The 26,048-nt window shown below is 35.5% G+C and overlaps 1 protein-coding gene across 5 annotated transcripts in view; it reads left to right on the plus strand.

The window, feature by feature from the left end:
* CFAP47 (cilia and flagella associated protein 47) overlaps positions 1–26,048 on the plus strand; it is a 274,906-nt gene that overhangs the window by 162,452 nt on the left and 86,406 nt on the right. For 4 of the 5 annotated variants that reach the window (XM_026791865.2, XM_074534560.1, XM_074534558.1 and 1 more), the window contains 3 exons: positions 14,306–14,481; positions 16,824–16,931; positions 20,435–20,546. In XM_026791865.2, coding sequence (XP_026647666.2) covers positions 14,306–14,481; positions 16,824–16,931; positions 20,435–20,546 — 396 coding nt within the window. The remainder of the gene's footprint in view (positions 1–14,305; positions 14,482–16,823; positions 16,932–20,434; positions 20,547–26,048) is intronic. The other variant, XR_012578854.1, reaches the window with a different exon arrangement.

The raw sequence follows: 26,048 nt of genomic DNA on the forward strand, positions 1-26,048 counted from the left end.
AAATCTCAAAAGCAAAGGAAGAAACTTGTGAGAGTGCAGGTGGTATAGGATGCAGAAGTGTATTTTCAAATGTATATTTTACTTTTAAAAAATCCTGAAGTATATTTGAGTTGTTCTCGGGGTTTTACTCTGTTAGTGACATCTAGATAGCACAAGCTAGATCAGACTGTTGTTCATTAGTAGCTGACAGCTTTTCAAATTCATGATGAATTCTAAGAATTGCCTGCACAGACCTCATTAAGTTCAAAAGGCCAAGAGCAAGGCCCTGCATTCAGGGCACTGCCAAGCACAAATACAGGTTGGGCAGATCATGGATTGAGAGCAGTTCTGGGGAGAAGACTCGGGGGTGTTGATGCATCAGACCCAGCAGTGAGCATTTGAGCATTTGCGGCCCACAAAGCCAAGCCTGTCCTGGGCTGCATCAAGAGCAGCATGGGCAGCAGGTGAGGGAGGGGATTCAGCTCCTCTACTCTGGTGAGGCCCCACCTGCAGGGCTGGGTCCAGCTCCGGGGTCCCAAAATAGGAAGGATATGAACCTGTTGGAAAGAGGCCACAGAAGGCCATGAAGATCATCCAAGGCTGGGGCACCTCCCCTGTGAGGACAGAGAGAGCTGGGGCAGCTTTCCAGTACCTAAAGGAGATACCAGAGAGCTGGAGAGGGACTTGTGACAAGGGCATGTAGTGGTTAGTCAAGGGGTAATGACTGCAAACTGGGAGAGATTTGGTTTAGATCAGATGTAAGGAAAAAATTCTTTCCTGTGAAGGTGGTGAGGCCCTGGCACACGTTGCCCAGAGAAGCTGTGGCTGCCCCATCCCAGGAATTGTCCAAGGCCAGGCTGGATGGGATTTTGAGCAACCTGGCCTGGTGGAAGGTGTCCTTGCCCATGGCAGGGAGGTTGGAATGAGATGGTCTTTAATACTTTGTCCAACCCAAACAATTCTGTGATACTCCTCAAATTCTTCTCATACAGAAATAATTTTGCCTTCTAATGGATTTGTAAGTTGTAGATCAGAAGCATCACCCTTGCCAAGTCGGTGATTCTTCTCATAGGATTTATTGCTCAAGGAATAGTTCCCCACAAAAGCTTTGGAAGATCTTTAGAACCTGGGAATCATGCTCTGGGGCCTGCAGAAGTAAACCCCATCAGTGGGAGATGGCATTCTGTTTTAAACCTATAGTTGTTTTACAGAGAAGCACAACAGTAAGAAATCTCAGAAAATATGTGTTAATTTTCCCCAGCCTGTGCCTCTTTCCAGCATATTTTCTTTTTCTGTTTAGTTACTTGAAGGAAACTCACAAGAAATATGCATTGGTGTTAAACTCTCACTACACAGAAATAATGTGGTTTTAGGCTGTCTCCTGATTGCCCCCACTTACCACTCCTTCATTTGTATCACACAGCAGTCCTGGAATGGATGAAATCCACCTATTTTGGGTGTAATTTAACTGGGGAATATCTTCCACATGCTCATTTAATGTTCTTCAACCACTGACGGAAGTTTAACTTCATGGGAGTGCAACAACCACTGATAACCAAAACACTGATGGCATTACAGGGCGTGGAGGTTGAGCCCTCACCCTGCTCTGCTCTGTCTCCTCCTTCTGTGTCTCACTGCCAGCTGATATAGACAGATCACAGAACCAATCTTTGTACCCATCCTGTCAAAAAACACTGCAGTGTGGTTGTTGTAGCAGGAGTTTGTATTTGGTGGTAAATGTATTATGTCAATTCACAGGTATAATGCAGAGATGTTGTTACAAGTGTCACTGGTGTCAGAGCAAAACCAACTTAGAATCTAAATTATGTGTCAGTGTCTCCCTTGTTAAATTTTTCATTATTTATTTAAAAGAAAAAACCACATAATTAAGATTGTTTTGTAATTATGTAACTTGGCAGTTGAAGACAGTAACACGCTGTTTTCATAACTGTGGTACATTAATTTTTCATAAATCCTAAGCAAAACTGTAGTCTGAATATTGTCATATATGGCTGAACCTTGGATCACATTCTCAGAAACTGAGTAAGCTGAAGTTAGAATCATGCCTCAAGATTTTTTAATTTCTATCATATGCTTTCATGACAGTTGGTAGTATAAAAAGAACCATGGCAACAGGGTTGGTGGGAGGGAAAACAAATTTGAGAAGGTAGTAATTATTAATCACTCTAACTAAAAGCAGTTAGGTAAATAACTCAGACCAGAGTATATTTGTGTAGCTCATAAAAAATAAATAAAAAAACAAAGGATAGTTATTAGAAGTATAAAAATGTGAGTGATTTTTTTGATAAATAGCAGGTGCCAACCCCCTCCTCTTGTCCCTACAGATGAATAATCAGTTCTCTGATATAAGAGCAGGGAGCTAATGTAGATCACAAAATGACATCTGAGCTGTCACTAACTGCCATGGAACAAAAATGTGGGGTTAGATCTAAACCAAATAATTAGAGGGGATGTTTCATCTGGACAAGTGGTCATATCTATGAAAAATAACTGTTATGTGAAAGAAGAGAATGGCCCTGAGTAAGGAAACTAGCAATTCCCTTAGTCCACAACTGCTGCTGCTCCCCTGGGGCTTAGCAATCAAAACAAAAGTGTTTTTTCTCAACCATTACACACAGCAAGTCCATGGAAAAAGTTCTTTTTAAGAAAAATTTGCTCACTGATGGCCTGGAGTGCAGATTGAACTAGGTAGTAAAGTAACATTATTGAAAGGAAAATGTAATATTTGAACTCTGTTCCCTGTCATTCTGTCAAGGCTAGGAACTTATGCTAGGTTTTTGGCTCAAGACAAAACATGGTTGTATGTACACTCTTAGAGCTGGGTGTGGTTTTATTTTTTATATTTCTGTTTGAGTTTACTTTTTGATGGGGTTTTTTTGGTTTTTTTTTTTTTTAATAAATAAAAGTGAGAGAAACATGAAAGAGAACAGTGGGGATTCGTCTAAAATATATCATTAAGTGTAAGTTTTCCAGCTATGCTTGGAGGCTCTTAAAAGTGACCTTCTGTGATTTTTTTCTACAGAAGTCTGACCTTTAAACCTGTCCTGCCATTTTTCAGAGCTGCCAAGAAAATTGGTGCTACTGCACTGTTTCCCCCCCTCAGTGATTAATGTGACTTGATGAGAAATCTCTGTTTTCCTTGTGTAAGATGAAGGAAGAGGAGGAAGAGATCTTTATTATTTGTTCAATTCCTATAAAGGTTGTCCCTCTGTGTAACAGAAAGCTCTATGCTTAAGTGTGTTTTGGCAGGGGTACTACTGCTCCCAAAAAATGTACAAATGTCCCTGCTTCTCTAAAATAGTATTGCTGTGTTCCCATGATCAGAATACCATTTAAAAATTCTTTAGTGAAAGTCAAATAAAATTTTATAATAGCAAATATATAAAATTTTTTTTTATTCAAATCAAATAACATTTTTTCAAATAAATTTTTTCTGCATTTCTAGAACATGGGTAAAGCAGCTAGTTGTTCTTTTGTGCTGGATTTCTATGGAGAGCATGCCCAGCTTCTGAAACAGCCAGTGATAATTAAATTAGATCATTGCAATGAGCAACAAGTTAATGCACACATACAAATATTCATAACATCTGAATCAGAAACTTCAAGTAGGTACATAAAGCTAGTTGAGTAAGGATTTGATTTGTAAACAGGTGCTGTGTTGAAGTTTGAAAAATGCCATTAACTCAGGAATTACTTGATTTTAGTTATGAAGTTTTACTGGATGTTTTGACTTTAGGCTATAGCTCTCCCTGTTTTAGATGGTTTGGCCTACTGAAAAAGTAATTGAGGTTTTTCCTCTTCAATTTAAATCAGCATAAGGAGTGACTGTTTAAATGTGACAATCTCTGACACTTGCTCAAATCATCACCCTCAGTAGGATGGAGGGCCCAGTGTCTGTTACTGTCTGAAGACTTTTCTCCAGCCTTGTAAAAATGAATTTGCTGCTTGATTTGAATTCCTGGTAAAGGGAGATGAAAATCATTCTAACTGAAATCTTAGAAGAATAAAGAAAAGCTAAAGTCTCAGTGATCATGGAGATTACCTCAGTTGAATCTGAAGACCTATTTGTATAAAATTAACTAACCTGAAGGCTATAAAATTGATTCCCTGCAGCAAATATTTCTACTAAAAAAATCCCAGCTAAAGGTGTTTGAGAGAAATGGGGAGTAAAAATTAACACTACTCATTTTACATGGAAGGAGGTAGTGAGTATTTACTCAGTAATAATTTATATATTTCTCTGGGATTTAGAAAGGATAATTTATAAAGAATTTTAACTGTTCAAAGAAACCATCTGTGAAGCAGGAAGTTTTGAGTCAAATTAAAATTATTTCATGTTCATTATTCATTAATTAAATAACAGTTTCAGTTATTATGATTCATTTGTACATTGGCACATATTTTTAGTCCTAAATGCAGAGAAAATAATCATATTTATAATTTTAATTTTATAAATTTTATAAATTTATAATTATTTGTATCATCGACCATTTAAAAATTTTACCAATTTACAATTAAAACTTTTGTTACTGTATTTTACTTTGCTGTTTACTTTTATTTCCTAAATTGTAACAGTATTACAGAGGTGTAACTTAGGTTGATAAATTTAGGTCCATTATCTCAAATTGTTTAGAAAATGAACTGCAATAGTTACTTTGCCTTGCAAATATTCTAATGGATTTATTCAGCTTGAATGTAGAGATCAAGACAGAAGGTGATTCTTAAATTCTGATGTAAAGAGTCTAAAAGGCTGTTATTGCTTTAAGCACTTACTCATTAGCAGTTGTCTATTTCATGGAGAAAATTCTAAGTCTACCTCTCTGGTTCACTATGTCAAGAGAGTTTTTAATCCATTCATGTACTTGAAAATTAGTATTTTCTGTCTGGAGAGGAAATATCTAATAAGTGAGCTCCAAGCAGGATCTGTACAGCGGAAGATAAGCCAGAGGGGAAGGTCTGTTTCGAACAGTCAATTATTAGTTTCTGCTTTAATAAAACCAAAGCCTGCATGGGATTGAGTTTGGTTTCCTCATAAGTGTGGAGACAATAGTTTTGTCTTTGCCAAATCTGTTTTTTTTTCTCTCTCTCAAGTTCTTTAGAACCACGAGTACCCCAAATTTGGTAATGTATCTCTGAATGATGTTGCCCACCCACACTTCCACAAGAATTGTTTTTGTGAGTTGAAACTTGTGCTGCTGTTGCTGTTTGTGAAGGCTCCCAGACCACTCACACACTGCTTCTGAGCCCTTTGTGGTGCTCTTTAAAAGTCACTGGCACAGTGTTGCTGTTTATATGCAGATCTAAGCAGAGACAGGGTATTCCCATTACTGGTTTCAACCTCCAAAACTTCTTGGTTATGACAGTGTAGAAAAATGAATGCAGCAGATCTGTTCTGTGTGAGCCCTACACAGCAGAATGCGACTTTAGGATGAATAGAAAGATTGAAAAGCACTTCATTCATACTTTCATGTTTTGAAGCTGCAGCCTCAGGAGATAGTTTTTACTGTAGAAAAGTTAAAGGATGGAATAATGCCTCATGTCCAAATATGTGGATATGCCAAAAAAAAAAAAAAAAAGCCAGGTGATTGTAGCAGCAATTCTTTCCCTCACAAACTGATCTACCAGGTGGTCAAAACTGAGCAGACAGAAATTTGGTGAAATCTGTATTTCAAGGGCTTTATAGTCTCACTCCATGATTCATGGATTCACAATTATCTAGTAAATACTTTCAACATCTTCCCCATAGAGAGGAAGAGGCTTTTTCTGATTGACAGCAGAAATAAACTGCACAGACCCAGGGAAATTCAAGTGTAGGCCTTGTTTCAGACTGCTCTAATTTTTGCTTTTTAAGAGGTTCTAGTAAAAGATGTGATGGTGTTCACAGGGGTCTCAGGTTGAGGGAAGAGACGAGAATTTGACTCCATGTTTCAGAAGGCTTGATTTATTATTTTATCATATATATTGCATTAAAACTAGACTAAAAGAATAGAAGAAAGGATTTCCTCAGAAGGCTAGCTAAGAATAGAATAAGAAAGAATGATAACAAAGGTTTGTGGCTCGGACTCTGTCTGAGCCAGCTGGACTGTGATTGGCCATTAATTAGAAACAACCACATGAGATCAATCACAGATGCACCTGTTGCATTCCACAGCAGGAGATGACCATTGTTCACATTTTGTTCCTGAGGTCTCTCAGCTTCTCAGGAGGAAAAATCCTAAGGAAAGGATTTTTCATAAAAGATGTCTGTGACAAACAGATACCATCAATAAGAAAATAGATATAGATGTTAATGTTATTAATAAGCATTGCTTGTGATATACTGAGTTTGCATTACTTTAGTAGAGTGACTGCTAAGGGAATGTGTGGGACAGACTGCAAATACCTTTAGCATTGAAGTAAATATTTATATGCAGCATTTATTGTTTCATGTGAGACAGTAATCTATGAGCAAATCTCAAGGGTTTAAAAGTTAACTTTTCCTGGAGCAACAACTAGCAATGAGGCTGTTCTCAAAGTTTATCTGATCTTACGGATCATAGTAAGGAACAGAAAAAGAGATAACTCTTATGGAGATTGTTCCCTTTGATTTATATATAATTCTTTTTTCAGAAAAACTATGAACATTTAAGAAGTTCTCTTCCTATTATAACACATTCTGGCTCCTGAGACTGCAGAGATATGCCAAAAATAAAAGTAGGATTTAAAAAAAACAAGTGGCTAGAATCTAGGAGAGAAAGATTTTTATCAGAGCAATTTTACTTCTAGAAAATTCAGGAGAAAATGTTTTTCTCAGCAGAAACCATGACAATTTCAGCTTTCTGTTAAAATTATCTGTACATGTTTTGTCCAACTGATAATTATGGTATCAGTCTTTTAAATTGTGAAGAAATGCTTCCTTAAAAATCTGTCTTTAGACCTACAGAATGAGAGAGTCACAGTAGGTGCAAGATCTAAGACAGTCAAATTAATTAACATTTACCTCCACTGATTGATTAACTTGATGGTAGGTGGTGTAGCTGAGATGTAAATTACCTCATTAGTATGGTGATAAAAATTCAGTAAAATTAGATATTATTGGAGTTAGTTACTACTTTTAAGGTAAAGAATTACTTTTAGTTAGCTCATAACAGCATGAGCTGTGAGTAGAGGCACACAGTAGAATATTTTCTTCCACATTTTGCAGGAGTCTTTAAAGTTGGTGGAAATAGTGCAATAGTTCTTCTACTATTCTAGCTTTGGGTTCTGATAGGTTTGTAAGTTTATTTTTACCAAGTGTTTCTGTAGGTCTTTGAAGCACTGGAACATGGGCAATGCTGGTTATTGCCTTTTCCTGGTCAGTTCTGTGCATGCATCAGCATTTCACTGGTACAGACTTTGTTGTGTTTGTATTTGCATGTCAGAGATTTCTAGCTTCATCACATCAAATTTTTCATCACATGAATTTAGATCCAGGACAGCTGGATCTAAATATTAATCCAGTATTAAACTAATAGACTAATTAAATTAGAGTAAATTCCTGGAAGCAATTCTGTGGTTTCAGTTACTGACTTCTTTATAAATATGCAGAAATCATCAGCACTCACCATGCCTTCCGAAGTATGTTCTAGTCTATTGGATTTGTGAATTTATGGCATTATTGTGACTTTATGTGGCCCTTGAAAACAAATCAGTGAGACCAGCAGAAAATAATTACAGCTAGGTGTTGTAGCATTATATGGGCAGGTACAATTAGTTCAGGAACTAAACCTTGAAGTGCTGTACACAGCAGAGTCCAGGGATGATAGTGCAGTTCTGTGGTAAATAAGGGACACAGATTTACTTAAACATTTAACCTGAATTACACTGAAAGATCTCTGAGAGTAAGATTTAGTCTAGATCTAAGAGAAATGATTGAAAAAGACAGGTTTTGCAAACTGTCTACCTGATATATCCAAAGCTATTTGGAAATTGAAAGTACCCTAAATTTTGCATCTCCTTAACTTCTCTGAAAGGAAGAGTCACAAATGCTGATTTTCACCATTTTGAGGCTGATTTTGGGCAGGTATCTCAGTGTGATGGCATGCTTGCAAAAGATTTTGCATATTACAACTCCATGAGACATTACTCACTTTGAAAATGCACTAGTCACTGATATCTCTCTTGACTTCATTCTCTAAGAACAGTACATTTCTCACTTGCAAATGTTGCACTTTTCAGTGATTTTTATTGAATGATACTGACCTTAATTATTTTGTTCTGCTGTTGTGGATATGACAGTCTCTGAAGAAGAAAGAATTATCTGAAAAAAAAGAGAAATGTCTGTTTTTGAGAAATGCAGCCTGGATTTACATCACACAAAATATTTCTATCACCCAAGAGGTGTAAATACATCTATTGATTTGATTCAAACTGTTTTCTATCATTGGCACCTCATATATTGTGTGCATGCATCTGCACAGCAAAGTGACCCATAAAAATGATGAATAGGAGCTGTATGGAAATCTGTCACTTGCTGAGTCACGCTTTCCAAAAATGTTGATGACAAAGTAGGTGTAAATGATTTTCCTGTAAAATCCTCTGAAGATTAATTTGGTCCTTTGTTACATTAATTCAGTGTCAGATATCAGAAGCAGCCCATCTTTCTGCAGTCAAACTCAGTCAATTTCAGAATGCCAAATGTGTTCTTGGATGCATCAGCAGCAGCGTGGGCAGCAGGTGAGGGAGGGGATTCTGTTCCTCTGCTCTGCTCTGCTCTGGTGAGACCCCACCTGCAGAGCTGAGTCCAGCTCGGGGGTTCCCAGCACAGGAAGGACAGGGACCTCTGGGAAAAAGCCAGGAAAAGGTCAGGGACTTCTGGAAAAAAAGCCCAGAAGAGGCTACCAGGATGATTAGAGGGAGCATCTCTCCTATGAGGAAAAGGAGAGAATTGAGATTGTTCAGCCTGGAGAAGAGCAGGTTGCAGGGTCACCTAATTGTGGCCTTCCAATGCCTGAAAGGAGCCTCCAGGGAAGACAGAGAGAAACTTTCTACAAGAACATGCAGTGCTCAAACTGACAGAGAGTAGATTTAGATTGGAAATTAGGGGAAGTTTCTTATTGTGGGGGTGGTGAGGCCCTGGCACAGGTTCCCTGGAGAAGTTGTGGATGCCCCATCCCTGGAAGTGCTCAAGGCCAGGATGAATGGAGCTCTGAGCAACCTGCTTCAGTGGAAGGTGTCTCTGCCCATGGAATGAGATGATCTTTAAGGTCTCTTCCAACCCAAACAGTTCTATGATTCTGTGATCTCCTTCTCCATTGATTCTGCTAATGGAAAAGATTGACTTTACATTTTTATTAGGGCTGTCAAACCCAACTGAGCTTTGATGAGCCAGCTTACTGTATGAGATGATTTAGGCAACTGAGCTGATCACTGGAAGTGCCCATCTTCAGTATAGACATTGGGAAAAAATAGCTGTAATTGGTAATTTCTTCTAACACTGCTGAATCTGAGAAGGAAATCTTTTCCTCAGGATGGAGAGTTATTGAGCTTCGGTCTCCATGGATGCAGAGGTGCTCTTGATTTCAAATTCAAAAAGTATTCATTAAAATGTGAGCATAGTTATTACTTTCTCAGTTGTGGGAATTTGGGATGTTAATTTTGCTTTGACTCAGTCTGTATCCCCCTGTCAGGTATATTTCTTTTAATTATCTTAAAATAGCGTTTTGCTTAGTATTCCACTCATCTTTGATGAATTTTGAAAACTCAGCTTTTTCTATCTATATTTACATGTAAATCCAAATATGTGCATATTATTTAGTTCATTAGTTTTCCTTTATGTATGTATAAATTATTGCAATGTATAAATTATTGCAGTATCAGTTTGGTATGGGTTGTGGCATCTCTTGGTGGAGCTAAGGACAACATAGATTGATTCAGTCATTAAATGTAATGCTTTTTCAGTCTATTGCTTTCCTTCCATTTCAGAAAAATAATTTTTGTAATCACCTCTTGCAAAACATTGTTTTCCCAGTTTGTTTGCTTGGTGCAATATGTAGGCCCCATTAAGAGGTTAAGACTGTTGTAATTTTTAGTCAGGGAACTTAGAATTATTGTAATAACTTATGAGCTAATTGTTGCTGTATTCTGTTTCAGGGCATTATTACTTAGACACTAATGCATATTTCAGCTAAAAGAAATTCAATTCGGTGTGATTTTCCTATGTAAATTTATATGTAAATTTAAACCTGAAACTTACTGCCCTTTTAGCTTCTGATATTAAATGTTCTGTGCAAATTTTTCCCTTCTAGTTAATTTCCTGTACTGCAATAAGAATGGATTCCTTGCTAAGCAGGTTTTACAAATATATAATTTGCTTAAGGTGTTTAGTCCTAAATTTCAAGCAGTTCAATCTGCTGTTCTGATAGACTTCACTGCTGATGAACAGTTGGTGCCTTTTTGAGAGCTGATGTTTTATAAGGCAAAATATGCCAAGTAAAATGGAAAAAAAACAGTATCAAGAGAATAGTAATGCTGTGGTTTTCTAGCCTCATAACCCTATGTGGAAAGGAGAGGATTATCTTGGAAATTCGTTTACATCTCAGAAAAAAAAAAAGCAAAAAAAAGGAGCTTAGGTAGCTTGTACAGTGAGGGGGATGGTTCACTCCACAAAGATCTTCTCCATTTACTTAGGAGTGAATAGGGAGCCTGAAGGACACAGTGCCCCAGGACAGGGGAGTTCCATGTGTGAATGATGAGTGCCAGAAAGGCCCAGCTGAGCGTGGGCATGGGTGTCTGCGTTGGGGTGTGTGGGGAAAAGGATGGTGAGCTGTGACCTGGGGACACTTTGCATCAAGCACTTCAAGAGCCAGAACTGATTTCTAGAAGTAGTTTGACCAAACTGGGCTGAGCTCTATTGAATGTGGCCCTCTTCTCAAACTGTTCTCAACTGCTGCTGCTGAACTCAGTGGAGCCTCTTTTGTTCCAAGAAACAGAAATGAGTTAATAATGAGACTACAGCAGGAGACTCTAACTCCTGCTACTGACATGTAGACACTGATGGGGATGTTGAAAGGTTTGGTCATTTTGAGCCTATGGAACAGAGAAGCCAGGATCTGTTTTTTCAACAAATATTGAAAAATATTGTTGCCACCATTCCAGGTTCAGTCCTTGTGTGAGCAACATTCCTGCTTGTCAGGTGCAGCGCAGAGAAAGAAGGCACTTGTTACTTGTCCATCTTGAGGAACCATGATTTGGACAAGAACTCACAAAGGGAAGATTTTCTGCTGCATTATCTCACTAGGCATATAAAAATAACTTTCCTGCTGCTTACTCAACTTAAAAATTTGCTTCTGTAGCCACAGCCTGGCAAACTCGGGAGCAAATCCAAATGCTTTTACCTCAAGGTCCATGGATTGAAAAAGCTTCAAACATCGTGGAATGAATGCCTTCTCCTTAATGAAATTTGATTTTAATTTAAAACAATTCTTCTAAAGAATAAGAATTGTAGTCAGTCTCTTAGACACCTTGGCCAGGCAGGGTTTTTATTGACACATGCTGGTGAGAACAGGGTTATTATTGAAGATGGAACACAGAGAATTGTTATGCACAGTAACTGTAGAATGTGTCCATCTTCCTGCAAATTACCTTGTTGAATTTAGAAGAGGATTAGTTGATAGTTCAGTGCAGTGTATACATTAATAAAAGTAAAATTGTGTATTATGGACTTAAATAAATTAGATTCAATTGCTCAAAGAAGGAAATAGAGAAAGGAATGATGAGAAAGTCTTTGGGAAAAAATATGTCAGGAAAATATTTCAGCGCACAAGTATAATATCACAAATGATCAATTGAAGATGGTGAGCATCTTTTGAAACAAGAGTCTGGTTTACAAAGCATCAAACCTATGCATAAACAGGCTATTAATGAAGGATTGATTGTTAGAAGTCCATTGTTTTTTCAATTTCCACAGAGAATAAATGTTATCTCATATTTACATTTTGTTTTATTTAATTTTAACTCTGGTGAGATTATTGTAAATAACCTGAACTGTACAAGAATTGGGTAATTGAAAGTTCTGAAGGAATAATAGCATGACATATTGCACAAAAGGGGCTCTATTTTGGTGACTGGCAGCCTTGATATAAGAAATGTTTGAGGAAAGAGATTAATTTCCTTCTTTTTTCAACTTTTACATTTCTCCTCTATCAAAATGTTTATAAAATACTCAGCACTGAAATGTGGAACTAAATTAATGACTATAAATGTGTTTGGAAATTGCCTGTGATGTTCTTCTTTTACATTCAGTCTGATAAAATGGCACTTTCAAGAAAAATAAGAAAAATAGAACTCTTAGCAATTGCATGAGCATTTTATGGGCATTTTGTTATTTATCCTAGTTCTATGCCTCCATAACAATCCAATAAGACCTAGAAGCACAAAAAGAGTTACATATATATATATATATATATAGAGAGAGAGAGAGATAGAGAGATAGTATGTATATATTTTTTTTTTTTTTTGCTGATAAATATACATCTGCTCTTATTACCATCTATGAATTAGCAGATCATTGAAATGTGTATGGCAATTCCAGGCAATTTTCCTGGGAAATTCCAGGGAAATACATCACCTTAAGCATTCATTTTATACTGGCAAGAGGAAATTGTTTTATGATAATACTGGCAATGTAAAATTTCCTTTGTGTACAAGATTAAAAAGATTTCTTTCATAGTTGTTGCTTTTTTCCAAATCAGCTGTCCCATATTTCCTTTTTACTGTAAAAGTATTTTTTTAACACAGCATGTAGATGCTTTACAATAAAATTGTTATGAAGCCTTTGGCAATAAAATGGTAGATAGATTTAGAAACTTGTTTACACCAGTAAAAACTATTAATCTGAGCTTTAAAATATTTTATGGCAAATTTAAATGCCATTTTATTGATGCAAGGCACTTAAATGATTTAAATTGTTGGTGTAATCGTGCCATCTGTAGAACATTAAATGTGTTTTATGTATATTCCAGTAGTCATTGTCTATAAATGGAAATATATAGAAATTTACCAAATCATAGGCAGTGGGAGGCAGCTCTGTGTGGGGTCATAAAAGTATTTCATATTCATTTTTAGTGTGTTATTAATTTTAATAGGCATTTTATATTTTTCTCCTTTCATATTGTAACTTTAATTATTTACTTTAAAAAAAACAACTATGTGGAATAATTTTGCTGTGAGAAGCAAATCACTACATGTTAAAAAAAGCCAAACCAATGTGGATTTTGAAATAAACTGCTTGGTTAGAGCAAAGAAAAGAGAACAAAAAAGAATAGACACAAATATAGGTACAGAGAAATAAATACATATTCTTATTTTTTGATTTTGTGTGTTTTCTATGGATAAATATATATAAATAGAACATATATATTTTAAACTGCAGATGTGCCTCCTGGATTATCACAGTGTGCTGCCTTCATTAGTAAATTCCTTCTAGTCTATTCAAAGTGCTTTATTTCATGAATTGTATTGACATTGATGCACACAGGGCACACAGGATGGATTTACACCATTTCTAACTTACAGCAAAAGGAACTATGCTGAAATGTAGCAGCTGTACAGAGTGAGCTGTCTCTGCCCAATTCCTGCTCATCCTAAAGGTGTAAAATATGCAGATTTATCTAATGAGACCATATTTTGGCTCTGTTTTATTACAGTAACTGGAGTTTTTTATGCACTTTTAACTGTATCAATGTTTTCCAGGTGGTCAAGGAAAGATGGTCCTTCCCCTGGACTTCAAACAAAGATACAGAGATTACTAGTGAGGGAAATGGCCTAAAGGAGTAAGAGAGGGAACATTTATTGTGGTGGTGTTGTTTTAATGTCAAGTATTATGTTGTAACTTATAAATTAAGGGACCAGATCCAGCAGAATTCAGCCTAATCATTTGCCAGTTTGCAAAGCAGTTATTTGTGGAATTTTCCAATTGCTTGGCTGTTGGGAGACAGTTTGGAGATTTTACCTGCTTGGCATTACAGCAGATGGGCTTAGGAGGTGTATTTTGGCAAGCCTTGGTCATATCTTGGAAGGTGAAGTGAGCTGTTTAAATGCAGACCAACCATGAAAATTTGAACTTTTCTGTATTTATGGAATTAAAAAGTGTTTACAATTTGAAGGTTGTCTGAAATGTTTCTAGCTGTAATTTGGCTTTTTATGGGTAGTTCACACATCAAACAAAGGTGCAGCCTGAGTTTGCATAAGTGAAATAATGAGTAAATACCTTACACGTTTTTGAGAAATGTCTTTTAAGTGTAATTGCTCATAATTAATTTTGTGATTTTGGATTTTTTTTTTCTAGGATACTGTTGGAATTAATATTCCCATCACTAATCCTACCAATAAAGTTCTCAAGATGAGTGTGCTGCTGGACCATCCATCCCTATTTGGGGAAAACTCTTTCATTCTCAAGCCCAAACAAACATTTTCATATCACCTGACGTTTTCTGCAGCTGCTGTTGGTGCTTTTGCTGGAAGGTATGGTGTAGAGTTTTGGTACTTGTAATTGTGGCTGTTTTACTAATAAATTGACTACTTTCATTGAAACCTAAGTTCCTTGATGAAAATATTGCCCTAAAAACTAGCACAGAAGTTATTAAATGGAATTAAGAAAATTTCCAGCTTTAAAAGTATTGTGTCCCTAACAGTAGCTTTCCTCTCGGGGAAAAAGCATTATTGACAGGCAATAGAAGAACTCCTACAATAGAATAATTGCAGTGAACTCTAGTTCATTACAATTTAGTGAACAATGTTTTTAGAAACTTACTTAATGTTAGAAGCCCCCCTTGAAAACTTCTGAACAGTTGTTTTTTTTTTTTTTTAATTTTTAAGTTCTGTAAAGGGAATAGCACAATTTCATTTTCTTCTGAGAAGAAATGAAATTGTAAAAAACAAACTAAAACATGTGGAGAACCCTTTAACTCTCTTCACTTAAATCCATTTACCTTCATGATCTTCTGTTACTTAACCATGATCCACTAAATGAATATGGGAGGGTTTTAAATTAAAATTTTTTCATTGCATTGGAAATCCCAGTGAAAACCTGCAGATATCTTAATTAGCAATAAAAAGACAGATGACCTCTTGGTCTTAGTTTCAACTAAAACAGTTCAGCAAGTAATTGAACAGTGTAGAATTGCAAAGCTTACTTTCCTGGAATTTGGTTACCAAAGCATTATTTAGTCTAAAGGCTAATTGAAAAACAATTCTCTGTTTTTCAGTTATCTCAACTGACTGGCAAAAATATGGGGATGGGGTGGAGGCTGGGGTGGGCATTTAAGAGGAGGGCAGAGACATCTGACCAGTTTTGAAAGAATATTTTCAAAGTCAAAATCCATTCAGAGATTTATTCAATTTTCTTGTATTGATTTTTCCAAAGACCAGAATAATGTCATATACCATTGAGTGATACAGATTCAAATAATACTGTTTTATAAAAATGAGTACTTTCATAACTCTAGTAAGTATCTTTATTTTGTAGAAATTATGCTATCTTAAACTGAAGATGAGAATAGAGCTCATCTTTTGTTTTTCGTACCAGATAATATTTCTGGTATAAAAATATTTTTCAATATTTTTCAAGTGCAGAATTTCCAAATAAAAGATAAATGTTTATTTTAACAGGAAAAAATTTTGGGCTCAGCTTTGGTGGGCTGGGGCTTAGGGGATATATGCAGAGGTGAAGTAAAGCACATGTGGACATTCTCCAAATGGTTTTGCAGTTTTGCTTCAGAAGTGGGCAATAGCTCTTTTAAATTGCAGTAGCTCCCACAGGCTGCAGTTACAGCTGGGCAGAGGTACTTGCACATTACATCCACACTATTAACTTCTTTTTCTGAAACCATGCTCTGTTTCCTTTGCTATGTTAGCAGCTGGGAAGAGCTGTTGGAAAAAGGGAATGTGGCAGGTGTACCTTTTCAAATGGTTGATTCTTTCCTAGAGCTGTTTTATGCTCACTTTAAAAGCTCTGTTGGCACAGGGCATGGTCTGGAACCATAAAGTCATGGAATAGACATAGTTATCTATAATTTAGAAAAAGAACTCATCCTTAGAGGGTCATGGGTTTGTACAGTGCATTTCTTCTGAGTTTTTATATGCTTCCAGTGCTTTGGTTTAATATTATTATGACTCAGCTACTCAAAAATCCTCAAGAAATAGAAAAGAAATTCTGCAATAGGAAAGGACTGTATTAGAGTGTCTGTAACTGAAATATATTTCTGTACATATCTCACCCAGCAGGACACAATTTTCAGTCATGACAATCCTTGATTGTATATCAATGCAATATATTGAATATTCCTTGAGGTGTATCTCTTTGCCATGCTTATAGGGATGTGTCTATATCTATTTCTCACTTTACCACTAGATTTGAAAAAAAATTCCTTTTTAAAATTATTGTATAGTATTTCTGTTACTTTGCCCTTCAAAATGACTAAAAAGAAAATACTGTGATAGTGAAATGAAATTAAAGCTTTCTCTTATAAGCTGAAATATGTTTGGGTCGTATTTTTGATAAAAGCAAGCTAACAAACAAAAAAAATTGAATTTTATTTTTAATGAATTATTTTTATAATGAATTTTATTGGTTGAGTTTAAGAAAGATGAAGAAGAGATTTTGTTGCATCGGGAATTCTAAATATTATTACACTTGGTAGCTGAATTCAAATACCAGTGAAAACTGTTAGAAGAAAAATATGATCTAATTAAAGAAATCACTGTGCTGAAATAATTAGGTTTCTCCTCAATTTTAATCTGTTTGGTTTTTTTTTTTTAAATATCTGAAAAAAGCTGTCATGTTAAGCTTCTGCATCTGTTTTTAGTGTCATGTTCCGGTCAGATGTGGTTGGAGAGTTTTGGTATGCCCTGAAGTTCAATGTGGAGAAGCCATCACCAGCTGCCCTGCCTGATATAGGATGTGAGCTTGGAAAGTGAGTAGTTCATGGTGCTGGACTGGGTCTCTGCTTTTAGGTATCATGGAAAACATATGAAGAGTTTAAACTCAGAATAGTGCTCTATGTCTGCTGTAGTAGATTGCAGAATATTTTTTTAGATATATTTGCAGGTAGGTGAAATATTCCTTACAGAAAAATAATTGAAATGAAATTTTAGCCTCTATGTAAACTTCCTCTGAGTCATTTTTGTAGAAATAATTTTAACAGTACTGCAGAATGTAAGTACCCAGATCCATTGTACAGAGCTCTGTAGATTTGCTTTATTTTCTGTTTCTTTCCTTCTCTCTGAACTAGGAATTTACTGAAAATCCTGCTTTTTAAATGCTTGTATACCAGTAAGGAGTATCTTTTTACCTCTCAAGATATAAAATAGCGCAACTTCTGTCCTGCTGGTCCTGGGGACAGACATGGTGGAAACACTGCAAATGTTAAGAAAATGGACACCTTAGAGAAATTAACCCAATTATTACCATCCTTCAACAAAATTTCAATGTGCATTTTAACAGCATAATGTTGAGTTCAGTTCTGACTTTCAAGGCATAAACTAAAAATTTGAGGATAAGACTTTGAAGAATGTCAAAACTTCAGCAGTGCTTTTCCACATATTACCTCCACTTCCTAATATTTTCTGTGGACACACTGCTCTTCTGCGTGCTAAATTCCCCTTCATTGTATCTTTGGCTAAACCTGTAGTTAACAGACATTACAGACAGAGCAGAAATGTTGTTAGAGAGCACAACATGAAATTTTACCTGATTAAATTTTTGTGAGTGAATATATTCTGCTGCTCAAATATGATGCACAGACTGAAGATAACAGACAATGCATTTCTTATTATGTTCTAAAGAAAAAAAGTTATACTATTTCCTGGCTTTTACTTTAAAATTCTGGGCTGACTGGAGTAAAAACCATAATTTTTCTCTACTATGTAGGCTCTTGCTAGGAATTAGGAATTACTTAAAACCTTTCTATTCTGGCACTCATAGTTTTCTCTGACATACACTGCCTGAAAACTACATGCACAAATGGTCTAGTGGAAAATGGCAAGTCATCCTTTCCTACTGCAAGTAAAATGGATGTGGGAAAAGATTAGTTCCATTAACTACAACTCTTCCTGTTAAAACTCTTATCTAAAACTCCTCAAAGCCTATGCTTTATTTTCTTCAAATGAGATTTCTTTTCCCTTTACAAGTACATGCATGCTGTATTTCTTATGCATTTGTAAATATGTGGAGGAACACTGTGTCCAGTTCTGGGCTCCGTGGTACAAGAAAGTCAAGGAGCTACTGGAGAGGGTCCAGCAGAGGCCACAGGAATGAGGAGGGGTCTGGAGCATCTCTCTTGTGGGGAGAGTCTGTGAGAGCTGTTCCTCTTTAGTCTGGGGAGGAGAAGGCTGGGAGGGCATCTCATCAATACATATAAATAGCACAAAGTGGGTGCCAAGAGAATGGTGCCAGGCTCTTGTTGGTGGTGCCCAGCATAATGTCATCAGCACTCTTGTTGAAGTGCAAAGTGTTGGACAATGGCAGTCAGTGATGCCATTGAGGTTACTGGGGATTTCTCTGCCTCATGAAAAGAGGAGGCAGTGCAAATAAATTGGCTGCATTAATGTATGTTGAATATATAAAGGCAGTGCAGGTAGACATCTGTGTATTGTCTAAGAAAGATATCAGTTTGGGAATTTTTTGAATGGATGTAATTCTTTGTTATGTATCCAGAGATGTGAACTGTAAACATCATCAAATGTTTGAAGCATTTCTGGTTGGTGAAGATTTGTAATTTTTAACAGATTTACTTTCATTCTACCCCCTTTTCCCTGAATGCAGAAGAAACATTAGCATATGAATATAAGAATGATGTTTTTCATTGTGTTCTCACTGTATTCTTTTTTCTATTGATCTGAAAAAATTGGGTATTTGTGTCATTAAAACATTAACTAGAATTTGATTAGGGCCAAGATCCCACTGATAACTTAGCTAAATAATTATTGAAACGCAGTTTAGTCCTTCTTCATATTCCCTAAAGTTCTGGCGCTATCACAGTCAGATATGCTTTTTGTTTGTGCCAAGGTAGATTTAACACATCCCTTAGCGAACGTCTCTAGGGAGGGAAACCTTCTCCTTGATATTTTTCATCTTTCCTTATACATCCTGTTATGGGCTCCACAGTGGAGTCATTGAAGATGAGTTAGTTGAATGATGCTCACAGTGATCTGGAATTTACTTCCACATGCAACAATTTGTCCAGCATAACCATCATAGTCAATCTGTGTGGGGTGGCAGGATTTTGATGATGGCAGGATTTTGATGACTTGAAGAACCTCTAACAGTCGAGTAATTCCTGAAATTTCAGATATTCCAACTTAGTTTTCTCTTTGACAAAGTATTACATATGAAGGAGACCAGGCCAAAAAAAAAAAAAAAAAAAAAAGTAGAGAGGATAAATGTGAAAAATGAGAATTATCAAGTGAGTCTGAAGTTCATGTGTGAAAGTTTCCTAATATTTCTTTACTCTCAGGTTTTGAGACTCAATGATACAATGCTCTGACAGTGTTAGTCAGAATCAATTCTGGTGCTCACTGCTGGGGATTTATGCCACTGCATGTGTTGGAAGGAATCCACCTGTTAACAGGTTTTAGGGTCTGAAGTTACAGTCATAAAGCTGGACTGAAATATCTACTGAATGTTGCTTTTTATATTTTCTTTTTTCTTACTGATTTAGCTATGATTAACAGACTAATTTTTTCCAAATGATAAATATGTGCAGCAATCTGGCAGTTGACCTGCCACAGCTTTGACTACAGGGAATATCCATTAGGAGATAAATTACAGCAAAACCAATATATGTATCTCATTTTTCAAACTTTTCTTATTTACTGTTTTCACTTATTCACCTTGAACCTCTTCTCTGTGTCCCTTGGTATTACAAGAAGAATGTGATTTATGGCCATATAAATTCACTGAAAACAAAAAATGTGATATTTTGACTAGAATAGAGGAAATTTTGGGAGTCTTATGAACTATTTTTAAAATTTTCTCCATATTGAAATTATCTCATGAATATTCTTTAATAAATAAAGAAGGAAAGTCTGTAAAATAGAGGGCCAGCTGATTTAAGCAATCAGCATACTCCTATCTTTGTTCTGGGAGGGTCACTATTCTCATTAGAAAATATAATCTACATATGGAACATAATGATTCTATGATTATACTGTAACAAAAAACTCAACAAATGAACAAAATGAAACATTGAATGAATTCATAATTTATTATTATTAATGATTATTAATAATAATTTAAGTTACTAAATAAGTTTTCATGCTAGTGGGGAAATGCCAATGCAATAAAACTTAATTATTATGTTGAAAATAAAAAAAAAAATCCAGAACTTTTCAGGAAATAAAAAACCCTTATGCATAATGACATATAATGGAAGGAGCTTTGTAATAAATCATCATTGTGTATATGATTTTTTTCCAGATGGACTCTTACACACCTACCTCTTACTAATCCTACTAATGACACTCTGGTGCTGCAAGTGGTTAACAGCGACCCCTGCCATTTTGCAGTTGAGACTGACCCAACACAACTTGTAAGTAAGATTTCTGTGTTTTCACAAAAAGGATAGAAGAGAGCCTTCTTTTTAAAACAAATTGAATTATGTATTGTAATGTGTGTTCAGAATATACACTCTTTTAGACATTTTAAGTACATATTTTAGAGGTTTTATAGCCTGAGGAAGAAAACAATTAAACTTGAAAAGCAACTCAAGCTGAAGTTCAGATGTTTTTTTCTTTCCTGGAATGGTTTTGAGCAGGACTGCAGTGTAGGTTGTAAATAATTCAGGAGATATTAGAAGGAGAAGTTGTAAACAAAGCAGCTGGGTAGAAGATTTATAAGTATCTAATAATCAACAGAATAACTAGGTAAATATTTAGGTTAGTAGATAAACTATTAATGGAAGAATACAAGAATATCTAATATTATAAGCAACTTACAAGGAATATGAATAATAATTTGATCAATATAGCTGCAAAGAAGCTTCAAGCAAATACCTAGAATCATTTTATTCTGCAAATTCAGTTACCTTGAGAGTGATTTCTCTTAACCCTCTTATTGTCATGTACTCAACTTATTCCTCCTCCATCACAGAAGCCCTTCCATCTTGCTGCCTAACATTTATGTCCTTTCTAGGAAAAACAATGGTGTAGGTTGGCTCAGCTTTTGTATGTTCATTGAGAGTTTCTAGAGTTCTAGGCGGTCAGGGTTCAGGAAAATATTTCTTTTTGACCACTGAATACTAGTTAATAATACAGACCCCATGAGCAATTCTTTGGGTATTATTAAGGTGATTCTATGAAATATGTGACCTTTTCATGATGGGGAGATGAGAAAAGGGGAAGGAAGATGCATAGATGCATGTAAACTCTGCGTCTGAATGAGTGGCATTGAGTGCCTCCATCACAGCCTCTTAAGATATGAATTCAGAACCTTTACCACCAAAAACAAACAAACAAACAAACAAACAAACAAAAAACAACAAAAACAACACCAACAAAACACAAAAACAAACAAACAGAAAAATAAACCAAACAAACAAAGAAACAAAAAAAAAAAAAAAGAAATAAATGTGTGCTGGACAAAAAAGAAATAGTGAAATGGTGCCTTTTCTAGATATGAATAAGGTAATCCAGGGAAGATACCAAAGTTGGTTGGTCCCTTCCAAAGCAAACTATTCCACAATTTTATGATTCTATTCCTGCAAAATGTTTTAAAAGTCAGGGAGAGAAATATTGTAATAAAATAGAAGATAGAAAGGACCATATGGGGAAAATAGAGGAATGATACATAGTCATTATCGGTTCAGTTTTCAGAAACTGAACAGTTTTCAGCCTTAAATGTAGCAGTACAGCCAGACCAAATGTTCCTAAAAGGGGTTCTGATGGTAACAGCTAAAGGAGATCAAACTTATTTACTCAGCTTCCCTAAATATTGCTATGTAGGATTCCATTAAATTAAAAGTATAAAACATTAAGTTTTTTCTAGTCTGTCTTTTCTGTCATGCACAATAACACGTCTTTATACACTGTGGTAAACCCTAACAAGTGCTATTACTAATTATATAATGAATTGGTATTTGATTAGGGGCTTAGAAACAAAATGGATGCAAACTATATTAATTGTCTGGGATCATTATAAATGTATTATGTTTGGGTCATTGCCACAGAAGTGGGTTAGATTTAACTATAGTGGCTTTTGGCTGCTGCAGATTGCATATTGCCTCGTGCAGGAAATTAAAAAGAAAAAAAAAATCTCTGCTCCCATAATTTATCATCAGAGATTCACACATCAACAATAGCTACATTACTTTGTGTTGGAAAAGACACGTTCAACACTAAATGCAGTAATTTTCTCTCTCCTTTTTATTATAATCCTCAGTCCTGTATATCATTATGGATTGAATTCTGAAATGTTCCTAGTTAATTGTAGTAGTTCTTCCAGTTACAGGATGGCTTTGTTTGCTAAATGCAAGTACTTAATATTTACTTCATGTAGCTGTCCCTTTTTCAACCTGTTTCTTTCATTACAGACCCGTGTTTGGAGAGGTTATGTAAATTCCTTCCGTTTTGGTGAGAAAGTCAGAGGGTGGCATTTATCACAGAATGACAATGATTGGGGTGGAGATCATCTAATCCAACACCCTTGGTGAAGCAGGTTCAGGCAGAGGAGGTTGCACAGTATCACCTCCAGGCAGGTTTTGAATATCTCCAGAGATGGAGATTCCACAGCTTCTCTGGGCAGCCTGCTCAGTCACCCTCAAAGGAAAGAAGTTTTTATACATATTGAGGTGGAACTTCCTGTCACTGGGAAACACTGGAAGGAGTTTGGCATTGTTTTATCATTTACTAGGAACTAATATTTAAATCCTATTTTATGCATTAATTTTCTTTTATCTTGACATTTTTAATTTTTTTTTATTAAATAATTAAACCATATGTCTCTACATCATCCAAATCACTTATCATCAATACATTTTCAATTAACCTTCCTCTATATTTCCTAGTATCAAAAACAATAACCAACAGTCATCATCATTTCATGACCACCCCAAAACAAACACAGAACCAACCCCAGAACTAATCCCCCACAAAAAACCAAACAAAACTACAAACCATGATCATAAATCATCAACCAATCACCCACCAAATTTTACATTCTTCTTCTTCAATATACACATTGACGAGGTCCCCTCTCAGTTGTCTCTTCTTCAGACTGAACAGGCCCAGCTCCTGCTGTCTCTCCTCATTAGAGATGCTCCAGACCTCCAGTCACTTTTGTGGGCTCTGCTGGACCCTCTCCAGTAATTCCTTGTCTTTCTTGGACTGGGGAGCCCAGAACTGGACACAGCACTCCACATGTTCTTACTTCTCCTGAATATTTTGCATCCTAGGCTTAGTACCTCCACACAACACTGCATTCAAATTCCAGAAGATTACTGCTTATAAACCATGCTCAGTGCTTCAGGTATTGGTTTATATTAATACCCATTTCAAAGCTTTTGCTGTGTGTGAAAAAGGTTCCCATCTTAATCATTCAAGTTTCTGTTCTCTTTAAAGCAAATAATACTTTCTTGTTAGCAGAAAGATTACGATTTGTGCAACCCTCAGATAAAAGAGAAAATTATTTTAACAATAGATCGAAGATGGGATTGGGCAATGAAAATACATTATATTTGAAGACAGTTAGTAAAGTCAGGTCAATAACTTTGATATTTCATGTAAATTTCCACATTTGTTTTTATGTCATCTAAGATGTAGGACTTTTGAATGTACTGGGCTGTTGATCAGAAAACATCTCAAATTGATTTCTTCAGTCCCTGAGTTATGTTAGATAAATCATATTAAACAGTGGCATCAAAGAAATTTTTTTCTTCTCTTAAGATATTTTCCTAAAATTAATAACCAAATTTTTGACTAATATTTCAGAGTTTACAAAAAATCCAATATTATTATCATACTTCCATGTGAGTGGAAGTTTGTTTTTCCAGTTTCAGTTTGAAACAAAGGGCATTACTGAAATATCACAAAGGATTATTTCTATAGAGCTGATTCAACTTCAAGTATGGACATCATTAATAACATGCTTTCCTGAGGTCCAGTTGGATTAGGCTCAAGTATTCCTGAACTTCAGTGTGCATAATGAAGTCTAAATGAAATTCAAAGGCTTTAAATCCTTTGTCAGCTTCATGTCAATTAGAAGCAGCTCTGTTACCCTTTGTAAACTGATAAAAATGAGAAAAGACTGCATATCTTGCTGGTGGCTTTGCAATTGTAGCCTAAGTCAGTTTAAATGGAATATAACATCTTGGATTTCTTTCAAAAATTTGATAAAAGATTTCAAGGATACCCTTTAATGGGGTTTGGAATTTTTTTTTTTTTAACAAGCTAGGTTTAATTTTTGTTTCCCTTCTTGTAAACCTTTAACTAACTTAATAACTTTAGAAATGCTGCCAAATTATCTAAAAGCCAGAATGAAAGTGAATTTTCATAAGTTTACTGTAAAGTTCCTTCTTGTTTTTCATTAGTATATTGGATATTAGGGGTGTCTGGGAAAAAAGTCATTGGGATGTTGAGTTTGGTGTTTCTGTCCTGACTGCAGCTTTCTTTGTCTTTAGCAGAAAGGGATTCAGGTTCAGCATTTAACAGCTGAAAATTTTCAATCATCAATAATGTGTCCCCCAGTTTACTGTTTTTTCTTTATATAAATACATTGATATATTTCACATATTTGTGTATTATATTGACATACACATATATTTACTATGTACAAAAAAGTCTTACAAACAGGATCATCTCCATGGCCTAAAAGAAACATGCTTTTACTGTAACTCTTCAATTTGCTCTTCTCCTGGTTTAAAGTAGCCTGAACCTTTTCCATTAAGCTGAGTTCTTTCCTGATTGGCTTTGAAACACAACTTTTATTGAGGACAAATAACTTAATAGGAAAGGGCTGGCAGAGAGGAGTGCAATCTCTGTGTGCAAGCTTTAAGGATTTTCTTAATGACCATGAGTATTGTTTTGTACAGAGTAGAGAACAAGCTTTTAGATTTAATAAAATTTCTTCTCCTTTCTTCATTTTGTAACAGAAGTAATGTATTTGTAGTTAACTCCAGACTCAATTTCTATACTGGAACTGTTATATCTGAGATCTTATGAAGAGCAATGATAACAGTTCCTTTTCACATGACTATTGTGGAAGGCATTTTTTTATGTTAACAAAATGAAAAGCAGGAGATGTGTTAGCATCATCATATTTAATTCAATGATTCCATTACCTTCTTAAAATATATTTTTTGCATTATTTTCAATTCTAGTTTTAGAACAATTTATGTTTTTTGGATTTCAGTAGAAGGTACGTAGGGTTTTTTTTGCTTAGCTTATCTCAAAACAAATTATCTTTTGGATTCAAAGAACAACAAACTGTAAAATTAAAAATGAAATTTTAAAACCAAATCTATAGTGTAAAAATTAAAAATCCTTTCTGCTTTCAGAGCAGGCAGTCTGCTGGATTATCATAGCTCCATGTTGATTATTTTGATTCATTGTGGCAGTGGATTTTCTGAGTAATGATAATATGTCAAGTAATACTTATTGGAAATCAAACTCCTGTCTGTTTGAATCTCTGTGGAAGAGTTATTATTCTAAGTAATGTGAATGTCTTACACTGAAATTACTCAATATTTAAAAATCTTAGTGTTAATTTAATTATGTAGTCATAGTCTCTGCCATCCTGTTTTTACCTAGTTTTTCATTTTAATAAAAAGTATTTGGAGGGGGGATGTTTACTGCTGAGGTTCTTTCTCCATTTGTAGGTCTTCATTTAATAAATGGGTCTGACTAGTAGGTGGGAACTGGACTGCAAATGAAAGTTTAATTAACTGTTATGGCAGTAGCCTGATGAATTACTTAAAAACTTTCTCTCCCAAAAAAGAAAATAACATTTTAAGTTTGGTGTGTTACTTAAACACACCTGAGCTCTGTCCTCTCTTCTGTATAACTTACCTCCCACTGCCATCAGTAGGAATATCTGTCGT

The sequence above is a fragment of the Zonotrichia albicollis genome, chromosome 2 (assembly GCF_047830755.1).
Source record: "Zonotrichia albicollis isolate bZonAlb1 chromosome 2, bZonAlb1.hap1, whole genome shotgun sequence".
Classification (NCBI taxonomy): domain Eukaryota; kingdom Metazoa; phylum Chordata; class Aves; order Passeriformes; family Passerellidae; genus Zonotrichia; species Zonotrichia albicollis.